The 19,852-nt window shown below is 43.9% G+C and overlaps 9 protein-coding genes across 9 annotated transcripts; 4 read left to right on the plus strand and 5 right to left on the minus strand.

The window, feature by feature from the left end:
• Positions 1–1,510: 1,510 nt before the first annotated feature.
• LOC117150846 lies at positions 1,511–3,393 on the plus strand. The gene is made up of 2 exons (XM_033317916.1): positions 1,511–2,275; positions 2,327–3,393. Exons 1-2 carry the CDS (start codon positions 2,182–2,184, stop codon positions 2,629–2,631), a joined length of 399 nt encoding a protein of 132 aa, XP_033173807.1. The 5' UTR covers positions 1,511–2,181; the 3' UTR covers positions 2,632–3,393.
• Positions 3,394–5,762: 2,369 nt separating this feature from the next.
• On the minus strand, positions 5,763–7,715 carry LOC117149192 (transcription factor E2F2). The gene is made up of 5 exons (XM_033316755.1): positions 7,215–7,715; positions 7,043–7,152; positions 6,590–6,848; positions 6,130–6,469; positions 5,763–6,061 (listed from the first exon to the last, which is right to left on the minus strand). The coding sequence occupies exons 1-5, from the start codon at positions 7,515–7,517 to the stop codon at positions 5,958–5,960; spliced, it is 1,116 nt and encodes a 371-aa protein (XP_033172646.1). The 5' UTR covers positions 7,518–7,715; the 3' UTR covers positions 5,763–5,957.
• Positions 7,716–8,350: 635 nt separating this feature from the next.
• Positions 8,351–9,033, plus strand: LOC117136479 (M-phase phosphoprotein 6). The gene has a single exon (XM_033297419.1). It carries the CDS (start codon positions 8,479–8,481, stop codon positions 8,965–8,967), a length of 489 nt encoding a protein of 162 aa, XP_033153310.1. The 5' UTR covers positions 8,351–8,478; the 3' UTR covers positions 8,968–9,033.
• LOC117136471 (ubiquinone biosynthesis O-methyltransferase, mitochondrial) lies at positions 8,938–10,161 on the minus strand. Its single transcript, XM_033297407.1, has 4 exons — positions 10,061–10,161; positions 9,830–10,006; positions 9,238–9,770; positions 8,938–9,155 (listed from the first exon to the last, which is right to left on the minus strand). Exons 1-4 carry the CDS (start codon positions 10,150–10,152, stop codon positions 9,025–9,027), a joined length of 933 nt encoding a protein of 310 aa, XP_033153298.1. The 5' UTR covers positions 10,153–10,161; the 3' UTR covers positions 8,938–9,024.
• A 273-nt stretch (positions 10,162–10,434) lies between these two features.
• Positions 10,435–12,321, plus strand: LOC117136462 (phospholipase D3). Its single transcript, XM_033297394.1, has 3 exons — positions 10,435–10,451; positions 10,515–10,721; positions 10,788–12,321. Exons 2-3 carry the CDS (start codon positions 10,533–10,535, stop codon positions 12,081–12,083), a joined length of 1,485 nt encoding a protein of 494 aa, XP_033153285.1. The 5' UTR covers positions 10,435–10,451; positions 10,515–10,532; the 3' UTR covers positions 12,084–12,321.
• On the minus strand, positions 12,168–14,617 carry LOC117136454 (exonuclease mut-7 homolog). The gene is made up of 3 exons (XM_033297382.1): positions 13,759–14,617; positions 12,724–13,703; positions 12,168–12,665 (listed from the first exon to the last, which is right to left on the minus strand). The coding sequence occupies exons 1-3, from the start codon at positions 14,526–14,528 to the stop codon at positions 12,538–12,540; spliced, it is 1,878 nt and encodes a 625-aa protein (XP_033153273.1). The 5' UTR covers positions 14,529–14,617; the 3' UTR covers positions 12,168–12,537.
• Positions 14,618–15,006: 389 nt separating this feature from the next.
• Positions 15,007–17,485, plus strand: LOC117150370 (nucleolar complex protein 2 homolog). Its single transcript, XM_033317232.1, has 2 exons — positions 15,007–16,086; positions 16,157–17,485. Exons 1-2 carry the CDS (start codon positions 15,067–15,069, stop codon positions 17,429–17,431), a joined length of 2,295 nt encoding a protein of 764 aa, XP_033173123.1. The 5' UTR covers positions 15,007–15,066; the 3' UTR covers positions 17,432–17,485.
• Positions 17,436–17,967, minus strand: LOC117150374 (NADH dehydrogenase [ubiquinone] 1 alpha subcomplex assembly factor 2). Its single transcript, XM_033317236.1, has one exon. It carries the CDS (start codon positions 17,943–17,945, stop codon positions 17,493–17,495), a length of 453 nt encoding a protein of 150 aa, XP_033173127.1. The 5' UTR covers positions 17,946–17,967; the 3' UTR covers positions 17,436–17,492.
• Positions 17,943–19,748, minus strand: LOC117150372 (phospholipase D3). Its single transcript, XM_033317234.1, has 2 exons — positions 18,411–19,748; positions 17,943–18,353 (listed from the first exon to the last, which is right to left on the minus strand). The coding sequence occupies exons 1-2, from the start codon at positions 19,620–19,622 to the stop codon at positions 18,084–18,086; spliced, it is 1,482 nt and encodes a 493-aa protein (XP_033173125.1). The 5' UTR covers positions 19,623–19,748; the 3' UTR covers positions 17,943–18,083.
• Positions 19,749–19,852: the final 104 nt, after the last annotated feature.

Genomic DNA, 19,852 nt, shown 5'->3' on the forward strand with positions numbered 1-19,852 from the left:
GCGCAGAATTCATATGCCGGCGGGACCAATTAGAAAAACTCAGTTGTATCAAAAACTAGTGAGATTAAAAATGCGTTCTAGGGATACTGCGTCTTAGTATGTTGATTCGTTTGTAAACATAACTGATAAATTGGCAGAGCCGGCAATAAATTTGGAAGACGAGTTGAAGGTCATCATGTTTTTGTCTAGTTTGCCCGATTCTTGCGAAATTTTTGTAGTCGCAATAGAAACACACTTCAGTTCCTCGAGGAAGGCTCCAGAAAAGAAGAGAAACTAGAAGAAACAGAAGCTGTGTACACACACGCAAAGTATAGAAAAACAGTAGCAGACAATCGCCAAAAAAAATAAATTTAAAAGGAAATGCTATAATAAAAAAAGTAGAGAAAAAAGAAAAGGAGAACGAACAATCAAATTTTTTAATGCATAGCAGTGAAAAAATATATGGTGCCTTGACATTGTTGCTACTTCACATATGTGTTGTGACAAAACTAAATGTTCAAATATTAATGAAAATAAAACCACGGTCATGTTATCAGAAATCACAAGATTACGATTACACAAGAAAGAACTGTTTTTGTGAAGTGTTCGAAAAATTCAAGCTATTTAAAAGTTATGTTGAATGTCAAACAATAGAAATGGCAAAAAGTATCCTAGTGTACGCAAATGTACCGGCATTTCTGTGGGCTGAAGTTGTGCGAACCGCATCGAATTAAAGTTCTCAATGCACTGTGGTCCAGAATTCGATTTTCTGGCATAAAGTCTAAGAATTGAGCTACAGACTTAAAACTTTGTACATTTTGTTGTTAAATCACAAATAGTTTGCGCACAAAATTTGGAGTCTGTGCGACCACGCCCTCTCTTGCCTCCCTTATTAACTACTGTTGTGACTCAGGAGTCATTTTTTTTTTTTAAATAAAAGTGTGTATATTGTTGTTTTAAAAATAATCGCCCTCTTCTTCTTTTAGTTCTACATTATAAATTTCCGAATCTGAACTCGAATCAGAATCAGAATGTGAATCCAATATTTTGTCTCATGGATCAGGATTAAAATTAGACGGTATTTCCAAAACACTTATACTGCCTTCGGAAGTGGTTTTTCCTATTTTTTCTCTCTCTTTCTTTTAAACAAATTGTTGATAATAGTGGGTCCGAGGAATCAATCGCTCTGTGGAAAATATCACTCATCCTATTGATCCGACTATTTTTCCTTGCATGTGATAGTCGGTCCCTTTTGTAAAGTTTATTCCAGGCTTCACTCGCATTTTCAGTTTCCTTTTTAATCTTTCTCCTGCATTTTGGTAAGATAAGTTTCGGCGTCCCATTTGCTGGGGTGTTTTGGTGTTTTCAACATCACTAACAAGAATTCTTATCTTAGACGCCATCCACTTGCTATGTTTAGAAATAAATCGATCTAGTTGTCTGTTGCACTCGGGCAGTTTTCTTTTAATAAATTATTAAAAATGTACTATTTTATTTGTCAATCTCTTCTGTCTTTTTCGATTCCTGATTATTGTTGTTGATTGCGGAATAAACGTAATCCGAAACATAATTTATTTGCCTATTGTTACGCCTCCAAATGTTCAGGAGGTCGCTATGTCTGAACTCGAACTTGCCTATATAAAATCAAATTTTTAAGAAAACGAGCAAAACTGGGCAAAAGATATTACTTTACCGTCAAAGACAATAGTTAAAGGTACAAACTTATGTTTTTAACTTTTGTCAGAAATTGTCAGAAAATTAGTTATACTCCACGAAACACAAGGGACTCGTTAGAATTTTCTGTTAAGATACACATAAATTGGATGTCACACAACATAAAAACAGTACAACTATACATATATTACCTACATAAGTTAAAAACATCATACCTTGACATTTATTTTCCATATTTTACTATAATTTTTGGATGCGTATTAACGATTGTACTACGTGCAAAAGTAAGCAAATAATTTGGCTGGAATTGCATTCTCTCAATCAGCTGTTTAACACTGCACCTTTCAAAGCTCATAAAAAGATTTAGTGAAGCTTTCGGTCAATTATGTTTTTGGTTTTTATTTATATGATCAATTTTCTATTAGAAAATTATTGCTAAAGGACGATATATTGCCATAAAAATTTAGACTTTATGCCAAAAAAAACGAATTCTGGACCATAGTGCAATGGAGGGACTCCCTTTGAGTTATGGAAAGGGCGAAGGCCATCTGTGAAGCATCTTTGCACCTTTGGATCACGTGTTTCTGCACTGGATCCGACAAGCTGGATAAACCGAGGAAGGGTAAGTTTCAAGCAAAAGGAAGAGAGTATGGATATTCACCTGAGACAAAAGCGTATCGTCCCTACGATCCCGAAAAACGGTCAGCAATGGTACGTCCTGACGTAAAATTCTTGGAGGGATTTTTCGTCAAACATTATTCGTCTCGAGCCACCTGTAGAAATCTTACAGCCGGAGCCAGTAAATCAAATCAGGACACGAAGCACAGTGACTTAGACGAAGAAGGGGAAGAGTTTGTCTGCGCCAACGATGAAGAAGAGCCATTGGAACAGGTGGAAATTTCTGCACGTCATGGACCAGGTAGACCCAGAATTGTACTTATAGGCGAACGCGGCAGCCCTCGAAAGCAGTACAATTAACTAAGTTACCTCGATAGTACGGATGACATTAAAACACCGAAATGCGTTGCAGAAGCGTTGAGCAGTCAGTATGTTCGTAACTGGCAAGATTCTATGCAAACGGAAATGAACACTTTACGAAAGAACGAAACATGGCACTTTGTGGTCCTACCTCCCAAGCAAAAAGCTAAATAAAGGCGGCGAATTCAAGCGATTCAAGTCTAGACTAGTTGATAAAGGATGCGGGCAGCAGTTTGGAGTCAATTACTAGGAAACATTCTCCCCAGTAATCCGTTATGAAACAATTCAAATGATATTTGCTATCGCCGCGAGAAGGAGTATGCATCAACGAAAGTATTTAAGCTGCAAAAAGGCAATCTACGGCCCAAACCAATCTGGACGATCCTGGAATAAAACACTCCTTACGTACATCTCACAGAGCAGAAGTACATTGCAGTAGACGACTTAGACGATTATCATTTGTCCTACCGAAAAAGACATTAATAACATCAAATGATTGATTGCTGACAAGTTCGAGACACATGATAGCGGCCCCTAAAATACTTTCTTGGAATGGACGTTAAGCGAGTTGGTGAACTGGAGCCTGCAACCACCTTATTAGCCACCTAGGGGAAGCAGAATTATTGTACATCCCAAACGCACTAAACAAATAGTTATTAAGTATCACTTCATAAGAAAGAAAATCGAAGTAAAGAAATAGAATTAATATATGTATCATCTGATAGAAATGTTGCTGATATCTTAACAAACGGCTTAGGAAAACAAAAGCATTATGAATCAATTAAATTGCTTGGATTATATTATAATAAATGCATTTAGTTTTAGAGGAAGTGTTGAATATCGATTAAATGGAATATCGAATAACTTTTGTTAGCAAGCTTCATACCAACGATCTGGCAACATTCTCCTACGGTTCACTTTATATTCTTGTGTATGTATGCACTGGATTATTTGAAATCCCGTTTCTGAAAAAAGGAAATTATGCTGCCGCACCCTGTAGAACACTTCAAGCGTGGTCTCAGAGACCTTTTTAATTATGCCGCTAACTTATCCAGCCCTAGCATAATGGGAGGGGACTTCAATTCAAAATCAATATCATGTGGATCCACAACTAGGCATTAGATGCAGGCTTTATATGTCTTAACGATGGATCTCCAACCTTTTCTCTCAGTCCAGTCCAATATTCGGTTCTAGATCTAACCTTCTCAAACAAAAGCAACCTTAACATTTCGTGTCACAACATACAAACCACTCCACAATAGAGTGACTTCTGCCTTCGAAAGTGTAAATTTTTCAAGTTTAGATTCCATTAAACAATCATTGGACTACATAACCAGGGCAGACACAATTAAAATCACAGGATCATACAAATACGAACCAACAAAATTGTAGTTTTCAAAAGCAGAAAAGTTTCTCCGACTCCAAAACGCAGCGAGGCAGAAATTTGATTGTACCAAAAGGTATGAAGATGTCCTTATACATTAGCAGCTGAAAAGACTCTTCAAAATTTCATAAGAAACAAAAAAAAATGAAAAAGCCCTTCCATCCCTACAGCATAAAAATTATAAAAAATACCAACAGATTAAACGAACTTGCAAAACATGGGCTCCAGAAGAAGATGAACAATTCCTAGAAATGTTGAAAAACACTACATCCACGAAATCAATATTACCCGACTCGTTACTCTACATACGCGAACCCCATTTGAATGGATAGACATTCTAACCTATATAGCAACCAGAAAGCCAGACTCAGCAAAATGCATCGACAACATCTCGAATCGAATGATATAAACACTTTTCTCAACAAATAAAGCGGATCAATTTAATCTACTTAATACGATATGATTATCAGGTCAAATCCCTGAAAACGAGTTTTAATTAAGGGAAACTGCAAACAGAACTAAACAAAAAATTAAACATAGCGGCAGAAATGCCACCGGAATACAGAATTCGTTTCCAAACGGCGAAGGAATGAGTTGTTTAATATTTTGCCCACGCATAACCAGCCAAAGAAATACTATTAGACAATTACGATCTCAACGCTCGTAAAACTAAAACAAATCAAAGGCTATGATCCGGAATCAATCCGTAGTAGCAAAATTAAGGTAGACATAGACTTCTTTAAAGAAACTGCCAAAAATAAAAATGCTATAGACCAAAAATGCATTCTAAAAATCAGTAAGGATAAAGTGTCCAATCTGAGAAACGGGGGGTTCGTTCGAGATAGTCTTTACGATGGCTCAGTTTCCGAACATCAATCCAGTGTAGCCTTCCTTCTAGCTCAAAACATATAGAAAGCTTCTATGCAAAAAATCACTGTCCTCTCAACTGGCGAACTGCTAGTGATAGTCAAAGCTGTGGACTATGTTAGGCATTTCCAGAATGGCTATCTTAACAGACAGAAGGAACAGGGTCATTGCAAAACAAAACTATGCATGATAATTATATAACCTGTAACATTAAAAAGGAAATAGTTAACAATCCCCGCATGACACACATTGAAATCCGTCACATACCTAGTCACTCCGGCATTCCGGAAAATGATCTCGTGGACCTGGCCGCCAAAAATGCATCGACGCAAGGAATTTTCAACGTAGTAAGTTGGAGCATTAAAGATGACACGGCTGAAATACACAGAATCATTCAAAAGCACTGGGAAGAGGAACACGCAGAATTTGCTGCAAACAAGCAGCGGCACATTAAAAACCCATGGTTTAAAAATCCCAATTGTAAACGTAAATCTACAGATACCAAAATAATTAACAGACTTCTCAGCGATAACGCATTTGACAATTATACTTTGAATAAAATGTACGTTACAAACAATAGCATATGTAACGTTTTCGATAACGTATCCCGCGTCATCAGCTGTTCCAAGTACAACACTGCTAGCCAACACTTTCCAGCCCTGGAAAAATACCAAACATCTACCATCTCTCTAAAAACGAAAACATAAACGCTTACCAAGCCATCATAGATTTTCTTCACAAAATTAAAATAAACCTATAAATCTTTCCAACCTTATGTCCTTATCGATTTACACGTACACGAGGGTGGCCCAATAATTCCACGACATTTACGGATGTTGCGGTAATCTAAATCACAATAAAAAAAAAAAAATACACAACCTACAATGTGTGCATTTATGAATTTATTGGTTTTGCTGTTAGAGTGGCGAAATTAGAAGGTATTATACTAATTAAAAATTTCTAGACGATATAGGGAAATCCAAAGTCAAAATTGTACTAATCATAAATATTTGCACAATGCACGCGGCCAGTTGCAGTGTAGCTATAGTCCTAAGGTGTACATCCCATTCCACAGTTAGGAGCACTGAACATCAAACAGCTCGCAGATACCTTCGTCGCTTTTTAACGCAAAGTTGAAGTCTTCCTGCGGTGGATTCAGCTGCACCAGCGGCGGGTTTTCTGCAACATCGGACAGCATCAAGTTAAACGGGGGCTCTTTTAAATTGGCAGAAGAAAAGAAGGCAAACCTAGATTCGGATCATCGGGATAAAATCGCCGCAGCGAATGACCGGACAGATAATTTTGGAAGATTATCTTCGCCGTCAGCTCGTTCTCCAAGAGTTTCATCTCATCCTTCATACCGGGATTGCACGAGTAACCGTGCTCGTCGGTGATCACGTTCCCCGCGCATGCTGGAGCGTTACCATCCTCGCTGGAGTGCGACGACGTCGAGGGTGAGGGCGTGTCCAGACGGCGATAGTCAAAGAACCCGTCCACATCGTGCGGATTTGTAGTACTCTTTCCTTGGTTTGTCACCAGGCGAATGTCGATTGCGCTGCCATTGTCCAGCGACACGGCCAGCTCGTACTGGAAAGATATTGTTTCGCTTGAATCCCATATTATACGATAAGTTTACATATTTCTTCGTTTAAAGAAATGTGAAACCCCGAAAACTAGTTCAATGACCTCCAACTGGTAGATACCTACATGATTACGCTTGATATCAACTTCCTCGTCATAATTGGGTATTGTGAATACGGAATCATCTCCAAAGATGTCCAGCAGATCATCACGTGTCACATATGCATACGACCTATTTGAGGGATCCTGCATAACGTAGCGCAGATTGCGCTGTGCATACTCCAGTTGCCTGTCTAGGTCATCCTCCACCATTTTCAAATGATTAGTCCGGCTGCGTGCCAGGTCGTAGTCCTCTTGGTCCTTGGCATTGTTAAAGCCCCCGCCGCTGGAAAATTCACATTATCAATCATTTATCAAGAAATATTTATGTGGAATCATACTTTAAAGATAATCAAAGTAAATTCCACCTGTTTGTACAGTATTTTTAAGTGCTGAAGGGCGACTTCCACCCCCTTTTCTTTAATTTTGTTGTCACTAACATTTTTAGTTAGATTTCATAAAATGTAAAGGAGCTCTTACCGCCAGCGCACTAGGGAGCAGTGTCTGCCCTTATCAATTAGTCCAATGCCCTCCAAAACATTGGTAATATCGTATATTCGGCGCTTCTGCACGTCCAAGATTTTGGTTGCCTGCAGAGGGAAAATTTTGACGATGTAAAGGTGGAGTACTTAATGCTTGGCCGTGTTAGTACCGCTTTCAGGTCAATGGAGCCTTCGTTGGCCTTCACGAGATCCACAAACTTCTGTGTGAGCAGGACCAGTGAGCCCACGGAGCGCTGTTGTCCAGGCTGCGATTGCGATTGTGAATTCGACGGAGACTTGATTGGCGTTGGAGGATCCGGTGATGTTTCCATGCTAATGGGTGTGGACTCGTAGCTATGCGACCGGACTGAAGTCTCAGCCGAATCCACCTTCATCATCATAGCCGAGGAGGAGGTATCCGCTGCGGAGCTGCTGTCTCTTTTAACAATACTCGCGGTTTTGCGCTTGTACATGGTCCGCAATCGACTCGATGACTATACTCCCGTCCTAGTAACTCTTTGCGTGGCTGCACTCAATATGCAGCGATCAAGAAGCCGGAATTAATTGCACTTTGGAGCGAAAATTAAACGAAAATACGAATGTTGGCGCTAGGTTTGCTTTCCGCCATTTATGTCATTTTTTTCATTCTCCCTCTATTCTTCGTGCGCACTGCGCAGTGTGGCAAAGCGACGCTGCCACGACGATAGTAAATCGATTAATCGATGCTTGCGCACATTTCAACACTATATTTTAAACAAGGAAGGATTTTAAATTTTCTGATCTCTAATTTCAATTCATATGCATATTCTGTATTTACTTTAGTCTGCAGTCCAACACACAAATCATTCAATGTTTTCTACTTGGTCTCCAAATGTAATTTGTATCATCACGAATAAGTAACAATAACAATAACAATAAGTACACAATAATGTTTAGCTATTCCTTAAGGTTTATTTTCCGATTATATTGGTTTTTGTTTTTATTTTAGGATCTCTCCAAGGACAGCGACATATTTTTTATGAAATTGGGTCTTTTATTACGTTTCAAATTAAAAGCATTAACCCTTTAAGAGCGCCTGTGCTAGTCTTGATCGTTTTCAGAGCACGTATCAGCACAGCTGGAAGTTTTCTTAGCATTATTATTATAATATCGTTTTTGGTAAAGTTTAGCGAATGTTAAAAAGATCAGCTTGATAACGTAGAATTGTTTTAGTTTTCAACAGTAATTTAAATATTTACTCCATACATCGCATAAACACGAGGGCGCGCCACGTTTTCTAGCTATGCTAAAGGACGCTTTGCAGCACTGGCTTTCCCCATTTGTTTTGCTCGGTCATTCTGTTTTTGAAAAAAATAAACGTGTCTGATGTTTTCGCCCTTATATTTAAACTCAAAGGGACTTCTATGCTATTAAATTCAAAAATAAATTAAGAAAATGCCAGCCAAATCAAAGCCGAGACTTTCGCGTGGTGTCCTGGACATGAAGTTCATGCAGCGCACAAAAGTTAAAGTGGAAAAGGAGGCAGCCGATGAGCAGAGCAGGGCACTGTACTCCAACGAGATCAACCAGAAGATGCTCAATTCCACCTCGAATTTCGTGGTTGAGTCCAGCTACTCGACTTGCGCCGGCCTGATAGACGGACGCCTCAGTTTCCGCGGCATGAATCCGGAGCTAGAACTTCTTATGGAGCAGGATCTGGTGGAAAAGCAGGGCCGCACAAGGCCGGAGCAGCCCAAGGAAGTATCTGACCAAGACATGGTAAAGGCTTATTATGCCAACAAGGCTCCCACAGTCTCCGGCAGCATGAGCAAGAAGTTTAACACCAAAAAGGACTTCAAAAGGAAGCAAATCGGCGGAGATAGTGAGAGTCCGCATGCCATGAAGAGGCAGCACTTTAAGAAACCACGCTCGGATGACGAATAGTTTACTACTTAGTTGTTACACTCGTGACTTAGTTTTTAGTTAAATAAAAATACGAATTCAATTGTACTCGCGCTGTGCTTGTTTCACCGCCTGCAAGGCGTAGCACATTTGGTTGTTGTTGATCCATCGCCAGGTGTTGCTCCAAAAATCGTAGGTGCTTCCATTTACCAACACCGTCTGACAGTTCACTGCAGATGAACGACAGAAAAAGTTTATAGGGGCTGGTTAAAGGATAGCCTAATCTGAATATAAAGCCTCAGATAAACTTACTCGTATCCAATATGCGCTGAACGTCCAAGGGCGAAATCATTTTGTCCCAGTGGTGCGTTCCCCTGGGCACCAGATTCAGAACATACTCGCTGAGTAACACGCCGCCGAACCAACTAGGTATGGTTTTGTTCAGAGTGGTGATGAAGATGGATCCTCCAGGCTTTAGGCTGCGTACACTGGCCTCCAGCAGGGACACTTTATCGTTAACGTGCTCCAGAACTTCAGACACTATCACCGCATCATAGCATTCGCAATTGGCCTTGGCATGCTGATCCACGGGCTCCATTTTGTACACCACATTGCTGGCCAACTCCGGACTGGAGCATTTGAGATGCTCGCGAGCAACCTCTATTAACTTCTCGCCGAGATCTATGCCAGTCACCCTGGCACCCAGGCGTGCCAAGTGTTCCGTAAGCAATCCTCCGCCACATCCGACCTCCAGAATACTTTGACCCAACAACACCTTGGTGGTATTTACGTAACCTGGCTTCACATTGCCACGCGAAACGATGCCATCTCTGATAAAGGGAACCCTGAAAGGTGGAAAGGACATAGCTATAAACCTTTGGAACATCATATCTGTATAGCTTACCTAATCTCATTCAGGGCATGTAGAGCTCCCATGGTTCCATTTTGATTCCACCACTCCGAGGCGTAATTCTCATGGTGCCCCACTTCCTTTTGGGTGCCGGCATCCAGTGGCTTCGCTGTGCTGCTGCTTCTTGTCGAATTTCGCACGATAGGACAGGATAGCAAATGTCTGAGCTTGCTGGAATGCAAAACTGTAATGTAATCTATTTTTGCAGTCTATTTTTGGACTTACCCGCTTGCTAATGCATTTCGCAGCATTTTTGCGAGAAAAACAAACGTTGATAAAAAAACAGCTGACTTTGTTTTGCTGCCCGGCGAAAGCATGGGCGTAGCCAGAAGCATTAAGGGGGCTTGACAAGTCTTGAATATTAAACGATAACTATTATTTGTCATTTTGAAATACCCATATTGTGAGGCATTATTGTACTTTCAGGTACTTTTTTCATGTAAAAGTGTAAATATTAATCAAGAAAATGACAACCCCTTCTCCACACACGTTATTTCACTGTTGGGAAATGTAATGACTGTGAGAAGGAACTATGGAATGGAATGGAATGGATCACTCTTTTCAGTTCCGATCAGGTTAGTTCTTTCCATTCTTCTAGCGCCTATCAAACAGAGCCGTGAGCACTATCAATCACCTGCCATATCGATAAAGATAAGCAAGCCTTTGTGGCTCATCCCAGATATAGCTATTATTGGACATGCCGGAATACAAGAAGCTCGAGGACCAGGAGCCAGATGTGGAAAACGCCAATAGCACCACCGTCCAGAACACTGCTACCGTTCAGGACGCCGGGGAGGGACAGAGGCAGGCGGCTGGCCAGCAGGCGGGACAAATGGTGACGGTGTCCTTGTTCATGCTTCTTTTCCTCGGCAGCTCCTACTTTCAAGTATGTACTTCATATAAGATTTCACCCACATGCATTTGATTTATAGAAACCATTCCCTTTCTGCAGCCGCGACCACGACTGCATCAGTACAAGGGGGGCCGGGGTCATGGACTGCAGGAGAAGTTCGACTGCAACATACAACTGGTGGAATCCATACCTATTGGCCTAACATATCCTGACGGTAGTCCACGATTCTTAAGCACCTACGAAGCTTGGCTGGAGTTATTGAAGAGCGCAAAGACCTCACTAGACATAGCATCCTTCTATTGGACGCTGAAGGCCGAGGATACGCCCGGGGTGTCGGACAACAGCACTCGGCCGGGCGAGGATGTCTTTGCAAGACTCTTAGCCAACGGAAACGGCGGTAGCAGGTCGCCCAGGATCAAAATTCGCATTGCCCAGAGCGAACCCTCTAGTGTCTCACCCAATTTAAACACAAAGTTGTTAGCTAGCGCTGGCGCTGCCGAAGTTGTTAGCATTTCGTTTCCCAAGTACTTTGGCAGCGGAGTGCTCCACACCAAGCTGTGGGTGGTGGACGACCAGCACTTTTATCTGGGCAGTGCCAATATGGACTGGCGGGCACTGACCCAAGTCAAGGAGATGGGCGTGCTAGTCCAAAACTGCCCAAAACTGGCCCATGATGTGGCCAAGATCTTTGGAGAGTACTGGTACCTAGGCAACAGTGATAGCTCTCGCATTCCCAACTGGGACTGGAATTACGCGACCAACTACAACTTGAAACAGCCCATGCAGCTGAGTGTAAACAAAAATACTAGCATGGAGGGCTTCCTATCTAGCTCACCGCCTCCCCTTTCACCCTCAGGCCGAACAGACGACCTGGACGCCATCCTCAACACTATTAACACGGCCATAACTTACGTAAATATTGCGGTTATGGACTATTATCCGCTGATCATATACGAGAAGAACCACCACTATTGGCCGTTTATCGACGACGCTCTGCGAAAGGCGGCTGTAGAACGGGGCGTGGCTGTAAAGCTCCTTATTTCGTGGTGGAAGCACTCGAATCCCAGTGAGGACCGGTATCTCAGGTCACTGCAGGACTTAGCATCCAAAAAAGACAAAATTGATATACAAATTCGTCGATTCATAGTGCCGACTGATGCGAGCCAGGAGAAGATTCCCTTTGGCCGTGTTAACCACAACAAGTACATGGTTACAGATCGAGTGGCTTACATCGGAACTTCCAACTGGAGTGGAGACTACTTCACGGACACCGCTGGCATTGGACTGGTGCTAAGCGAAACCCTCGAGACCGAGACCACTAATACGCTAAGATGTGATCTGCGGAATGTTTTCGAGCGGGACTGGGATAGCAAGTATGCCACACCGCTGGTATAATCGCACAATGTTGTAATATGATTCCATTTATTTTATTCCGATGCCAATGTTGTTTTAAGTATTTAGCTCCCGACAATTGTTCAATCCTATTCATTGTTTTTATTCAGTTTTGATCGTGTGTGAATTCAAATAATACGCGTATTTATGAATTGGAATAATGTAAGTATTTAAAGTATGGAGATACAGTGAGCATGAAATCGTAACGTAATAAAATTCATTCTTTCATATGCTACTCGCAGTCACATAGTTTCCTTCTGATTTGTAACATGTGTACAAACTGCCTAACTAGGCACTAACCCAGCTGCCTGGCTAGTCACTAAATATATGTTAAATACTCTTTGCAACTACATATAACATTTGCACTTAATTAAAGTTCGGCGAACGCCTTTGTCGTCTTCGCGAGAATCGCTATCCCTCAAAAGGAGCATGGGTATAACAAGGGCCAGCTCCTCAATCACTTAACATTGGCACCCCGCCTGAGAAAGTTATTGCTGGCGATGCTCTTTTCGATAGCCGCTTGTATGGAGGACACGCGTGCAATGAGCGTGTTGTAGATCAGCAGCAAACATCGCGCATCGATAGCTATAAAGTAGAAAATTAGTCTTGCTACATTCAATCGAAAATCCAATCCCTGACTCACCGGCATAAAGAATCTGCTCGCGACGCAGCGGTCTATTGGCCCAGTTTGAGCACTGGTTTGATTTGTTCAGTTTCTTGCCAAGGCATGCCAATGAGAGATCCGTGAGGGCGTCTCCTGCCCGGTTTACATTGCCGAAGGGAAGTTCAACGCCGAAGCGCTGCTTTTTTAACTCCAACCAGAGATTGCGAAGGTCCAAGTAGTGGTGAGGCATTTGAAGGCGCAGTTGCAGGGGCAGTGACCGCTGCAATACACTGAGATCACTGACCATAGAGAAGCCCACCTTACGAATGTTCACGTTGTTAAAGATATTCGCCCCAAGCAAGTGCCAGTGTTCGGAGCGTAAGCTCTCCCGCGCCAGGCAATCGATCAGGTAGACATTGTGGCCGGTGGCGATCTGTAGCACGCACAGCTGATTGTCTCCGCACACGCTCTGCATCCATTCAGAATCCAGGTATATGACGCACTCCTGCTGCAGATGGTATAACATACGATCGAATTGATCAGCCTTGTCCACAATGATAAGGCACTCGTCGGGCAGGTCCATGGTCAGGTACATATCACATTTACTCCCAGGGCAGCGTTCCTCGCCGGGGGATTCCCAGCCTGACGCTTTTCCAGCGCCATTTTCAGAGACCTGCCTCTCGATCTCCAACGGACAATCTTTCGGGTCAATATTGAACTCCGTATACCAGTAGATGGCTTCAGAATGAGCTCCAGCAGAGGCCAAATACTTTACGAAGTCCGTGCGCAGCGCGTTGTCAAAGGCATGAACGCTCACAACCTCCCGGAAACTGGCCAGGTTTATGCGCGTCTTCTCGTACTCGCGGTAAAGGTAATGCAAATAGCTGCACGTCTTCGTGAACTTATAGTTGGGCGTGACGGCGTCGTCAAAACCATACTTCTTGGCCAGTCGCGCCACAATCTTGGCCATAGGTCGATAGCTGAGCACGTTATGGGAAATTTTGAGATTTTTGTAACGACTGCAGGTGAAGATAGAATTAGCTGAGTTGCAAGACCAGTTTTTTAAATACTTACTCGAGTAGATGCTCGCAGAGCTCTATGACTGACTTATCCTTGTGCAGCAACGAATCCAAGAACTTGACGAAGGGCAGCCTCTGCTGTGTGGCATGGTCCAGATACTCCTCGGCCAGTGGTAGTTTCTCGATTGCAATCAGCGGGAAAGCCAGTTCCAGCATGTCGAACTCGTGCGTCAGCTGCAGACTGATGGACCATTGGGTGACCTCTTTGTAAAGCCCGTTGTCCAATAGTTCGCGCAACTTGGGAAGCAGTAGGTCGCGGATCTGGCGTAGACTGTAGGTATGGATCACAGCATTGTTGAGGGCCAGCAAGCCGGAGGTCTTGACAAAGTTAAAGGCTATCATGCTGGTGTTGGGATCACAGCCCTCGCCAAGATGCGGGAAATCCTTGTGGAGCTTGCAAACCGTGTCCAGCACAAAATGTGACAAGCTCTTCGTCTTGATGTTGCTGCTGTCGGGGCAGTTGGCGAAGATCTTCAGGGCCAGGAGCAAGGGATCCTGATGGCCCATTAAAGCCCTTCCAAATTCCTGGCGCAGATGCGGCGACTGTTTCTTGCTATACATGTTCCACTTTTCGCGGAACAGCTTAAAAAACTCCTCCGCCTTCGCGTCCAAGGTGGCGTCAAAGTTACAACCGTCGATTCCAGCACCTGTAGTGATGTCCTCCAGGCGCTTGATCTTCAGGTTCCTCATTAGGTGCTCCATGTTCTCCTCGTCCGACTCAAAGCCGGCGGGTATTGCGTTGTACATGTGGCTCTTGAGTGCCATTTCTCACGGGTTCCCCGTGTCACTGCAAATCGAAGCAAGTGCAATTGCAAATTACAAACGCAATTGAGGGTAAAGGTGAAGAAACATCGATGGAAATATCGATTTCAAAAACATCGATGTTTCAGCGACCGCCCACAACAACAAACCGACATATATATATATATATATATATATGTATATTATATTATATTATATTATATTATAAATGAAATTTGCCAGTGTCAAATTATTTAAAATTTTTACTCAGGTAGAAAAATTTATTTGTTGGATTTGCTTGGAAACACAGCTATCATTTGTATTTCAGTTATTCCAACTGTATTGCCTTTGAAGTCCAACTGGATGAGTTGTAAATAAATTGTAAATAATGTCTAGATAATAGTTGCATTTTAATTAAATTGTTAAAACTTGCTTAGTTTTGCTTTAGCTAGTATATAGCTGTATTTTCCTAACGCAATGGCAGCACTGCCCACAATTCAGCAGCGTGGCAGCCCCGTTGAACAGCGCACGTGCATTTTTGTTTTAGTTTGCACGTTGAAAAATGAAGCTGGCAACGAAAAAAGTTAAGACCCTGGGCAAATCTAAGCCTGACCTAAGCAAAAAGAAGGCCGCCAAGGATGCCCTCAGGAAGGGGAAACCGCAAACATCCTCTGAATCGAAAGTTCTCCCAAGAAACCCGAAGCAGAAAGTCGGCGAACCAGTGAGGAATGGGAAGCCCACAAAACAGGGATTCAAGAAATCCCGCAAAGAGGAGCTTGAAGGACTTAAAGATATAGACCCAGAGTTTTACGATTTCTTAAAAAAGAATGATAAGAAGCTACTGGACTTTAATTTACTGGACACAGATGATGATGAAGAGGGGGATGAGAAAGACAAGGAGGATACGGGAACTAAGGAAAGTGAAGACGACGAGGATGACGAAGAGAAGTACCACAAACCCAGCGAGGATTTAGAGGTGGCTAGCGATGAGAGTGACTTTGAGATCGACGAAGAGGACGATGCGGCAGCTGGAGGTATCCAAAAGATCACCCTCAACCTGTTGCATCAGTGGGAACAGCAATTGGGTCAGGCCAACATATCCATTGACATTGTCCGGAAGGTTATACAGGCTTTCAATTCAGCCCTGGCCAGTATCTCTGCCGACGGAGCGGACGGAGGAGAGAACCAGCCTAATGCCGCCGCATTTAAAGTAGTGGGGGCAGCTGCGTTTAATGGAGTAATTCAGCTCTGCGTAATCCACCTGCAGCCCGCCATCATTCGGTTGCTGGGCGTTAGACCCAACAGCAGCCTACCGCTGCACAAGCACAAGAAGTGGGTCAAGGTGCGCGGCTGTTTGCGCTACTACCTCACCGATTTGATTCGTCTGGTGGAGCAGGTGTCTAGTCCAAATATCTTGGGCGTGTTGCTGAAGCATCTGCATCAAATGGCTGGCATGGTGGTCCCTTTTTCGGCACTTGGAAAGACCATATTAAAGCGCTTGGTTGTCTTATGGTCCACTGGAGATGAAACAGTTAGAGTTCTGGCCTTTCTTTGCATTCTGAAGATAACCAGGAAACAGCAGGTAAATATTTAGAACTGGAAAATTATTGTGAATATTATAGCAGGAGGGCTAACATCAATTTATCTTGCAGGCGACCATGCTGAATCACGTTCTAAAAGCCATGTACCTGGCCTATGTTCGCAATTCCAAGTTCGTGTCGCCGAACACTTTACCAGGAATCAACTTTATGCGCCGCTCGCTGGTGGAGATGTTCGCGTTGGATTTAAACGTCAGTTATCAACATGCCTTCCTTTACATCCGACAGTTGGCCATTCACCTGCGAAATGCAGTGATCCTTAAGAAAAAGGACAGTTTCCAAGCGGTTTACAACTGGCAATTTATTAACTCCCTGCGCTTGTGGGCAGATCTCCTGGGAGCAAGTGCAAACAAACCACAGTTGCAGCCTCTGATTTATCCCCTTGTTACCATTGCCACCGGAGTGATTCGACTGATACCCACCGCTCAGTACTTCCCATTGCGATTCCACTGTCTGCAGACCCTAATTTCACTGGCCAAAGAGACAAACACATATGTGCCGGTGCTTCCACTCATTGTGGAGGTATTAAAGAGCAATACCTTTAACCGCAAGCACTCGGCGGTATCCATGAAGCCAGTGCAGTTTACCTGCGTCCTAAGGCTTAACAAAGGGCAGTTGGCGGAAAATGGCTTCCGCGATGAGGTGATCGAGCAGGTGTGTGGGCTTCTGTTGGAATATCTCGCTCATGAGTCCGCCTCGCTGGCCTTTAGCGATTTGGTGGTGCCCACTGTCATGGCCATCAAAACGTACCTTAAGGAATGCAGGAATGCCAATTATGCTCGAAAACTTAAACAGCTACTTGAGAAGATTCAGGAGAGTGGCCGCTTCATAGAGCAGCAACGTAGCAAGAGCAGCGTCACATTTGATATAAAGGATGCCCAGGCGGTCGCCGCCTGGGAGCAGCAACTCCGTCTTAAGCGCACTCCACTGGACGTCTACTATTCCAGCTGGCTAAAGACACACGAGACCAAGAAGCGACGACAGGCAGCGCAGACGGATGAAATCAATGCGGACTATGATGTACCCAAGCTAAAGAAACTACCGGTCAAAACCGGAGTACCAGTGAGAAATGAAAACGGCGAGGTCGAACTCTTCCCCTCGGACTCGGAAGATGAAGGCAATGATGGCCTGCATTTTGGATCAGATGATGATGACGATGGAGATGTACACAAGGAGGAGGAGGTGGAAGTTGAGCAGCCTAAAGCCAAAAAGGCTAAGAAAGCGAAGCCCGAGAAACAAAACCACCGGCCAGCAATAGTGGAAGATGATTACGATGAGGCGGGTGGAGCCGTGGATATTGTTAAAGACTTAGATTTGAACGAATGGTAAAACATTTAAGATCAATTTAACTATATTTACAAATTAAATTAAAAGGAAAACCAATATAGAGTTACTTCTCCGGTGGCTCCTTGCCAGGAATAAACTCATACTCCTTGTATTTGGGAAAGGTTCCAATGGTTGGTCCGTCCACCTGCTTGGGCAGTGCCTTGTCGTCCTTGCCCTTGGCGTATGTTGCTTCCAATTCGGCGGCGTTGCGTTTCTTCATGTCCATTATCTGAAGATTTTTCACAAGCTCTTCGCGGGTGGGCGGCTCCTCCCGGCGCCCTCGTAGCCACGCCTCCCATTCGGCAGTCAGCTCCTGGTCGAAGGCTTCTTTATCCGCTGGCTCGAACCACCGGGAAGGCTTCCTCTTCCCAATCGAAGGATTTGCAGGAATTTCGTAGTACTTATTCCCAAAATAGTCCTCCCCAATGTAATCCCCACGAAACTGCCGCGGTCTTAGGGATTTCCAAAAGTTCTTGAAGATGATGCCGATCACATCGCGCGTCGGCTTGTTAGCCATGGTTAATGTTTGCTTTATTTTAACTCGAGAGCGAGGAACTTAAATTTATTTTAGAATTTGAGGTTAGATTTTGCATTTGTTATGACATGAACAGCTGATGGCGGTGTTGCAAAGTGCCGGCGGATTTAAAAGCGTAATTCAAATTCGTAAAATTGGTTTCAGTGGCAAAGCATAGGGACTAAACCAATCCCGCATAAAAATTGCCATTAAATCTGTACGGATACTATTATTGTTGTAGTCCATGTCCTGGAGTAGTAATCCAATGCCAGCTGAGTAAGTAAAATGCTCTCCCGACAAACTGGAGGTGCCAATAAAGGCAACCCTATCGGTGACTAAGTACGAGTTGCAGTTAACTCTACCGCCGGAAATCCTCTCCAGTTCATTTGTGGTGGGTACAACAAAACGTCGCTGCAAGAGCAAAGCAATTGTCAATAAATTTGCCAATACTTTGTATAAACTCATTACCATTTGTATATCCACTTCTTCCGTAATTTTGTCGAGCGCTTGGAGGGACCTCAAGAAGTAATCCTCGCTGGGATCAGAATACTTCCACCATGAAATAAGCACCTTAATAGCCACACCGCGTTCCAAGGCAGCTCTACGCAGGGCATTGTCTATGACCGGCCAGTACTCCAATTTGTTATTCCGTCTTAGCCGAGGAGAGTACTCCATTAAGGAGAGGTGTATAACGTCTGTGGCCTTGTCGATAGCCTCTAAAATAGCATCTAGCTCTCGGGTCCTTCCAGTAGCGATCAACTCTGGTGGTGATGTGGATAAATAAGCTCTCATTGTATGTTTTTTGTTGATGTTTAGCAAAAGCGGTCTTCTTTGATTGATGTGTGTGTGGTATATCCACGGCCAGCTCTTTGGCACTTCATTGCTGCCCAGGTACCAATACGCCTTGAAGATCTTGCCCAGATCTAGGGCAAGATGGGGACAATTTCTGGCCAGCACACCTAGTTCCTTCCGTTGCGTCAGTGATCGCCAGTCCATGCTAGCTGTGCCCAAGTAGAAGTGCTCCCCGTCCACTAACCACAGTTTTGAGTGCAGCAAATTAATGCCCACGACGTCGGCTGCTCCGTAATTAGCCAAGATACGGGCATCAGCATGCCACAGGCTATCTTGGCTGCGATTAACCACAATCCGCACGCGCAGCTTGGGTCTGCCGGCATCTCCATTCGACAGAAGCTGCTGAAAGAGTTGATCTCCAGGCCCGGTGCTGCTATCGTTGACGTCCAAGCCGCGCAGTGTCCAGTGCGGAGAAACGATGTCCAACGAGGCCTTTGCCCTGCCTAGGAGGTGCTGCCAGGCCTCAAAGGTGCTCCTCAGTTGGGGGTGGCTTTGCCATTGGCTGTAGTTCAACCCCAAGGGCAAGCTCTCCACCAGTTCGAGTTGACATGGTAACGGCTTCTCCACCGGAACGGGGCTGTTACCGTTCTCATTTCGATGGTAGGTCTCCAAAGGCAACAGAAGCACAATCATCACCAGAACGAAGAGTAAAAGGACTGGTATGATGTAGCCGTGGTTGCAGGAACAGATTTTTCGCTCATCCTGGAGCCCTAGGCCGCAATGAGGACGCCGGCAACAGGATGTGGTCAAAGGGGTTGGCTCTTCCGGTTCTCTGGGCACTGGCTGGTACTCCCCGGGTATCTGGTGCACTAAGTGACGCTCGGACATGGCAAGGGGATCAGGACTAATGCTGACTCGCCATCGTCAAACATTTTTCACAGCCGAGCCTATTTATTATTCGCGCAGTTGTGGGAAAGTATCACCCGCCCACGCAAACAAATAGGCAGTGTTGGGCAGCACAGCGGTAGTCGTCTGCGTTGGCTGCTAAAAAAAAGCTAGAGCACATTAATGGTGGCTACAGGTAAACGATGTATTCCATGATTTCCGCTTATTGTCGC

The sequence above is a fragment of the Drosophila mauritiana genome, chromosome 2L, assembly GCF_004382145.1.
Source record: "Drosophila mauritiana strain mau12 chromosome 2L, ASM438214v1, whole genome shotgun sequence".
Taxonomy (NCBI): domain Eukaryota; kingdom Metazoa; phylum Arthropoda; class Insecta; order Diptera; family Drosophilidae; genus Drosophila; species Drosophila mauritiana.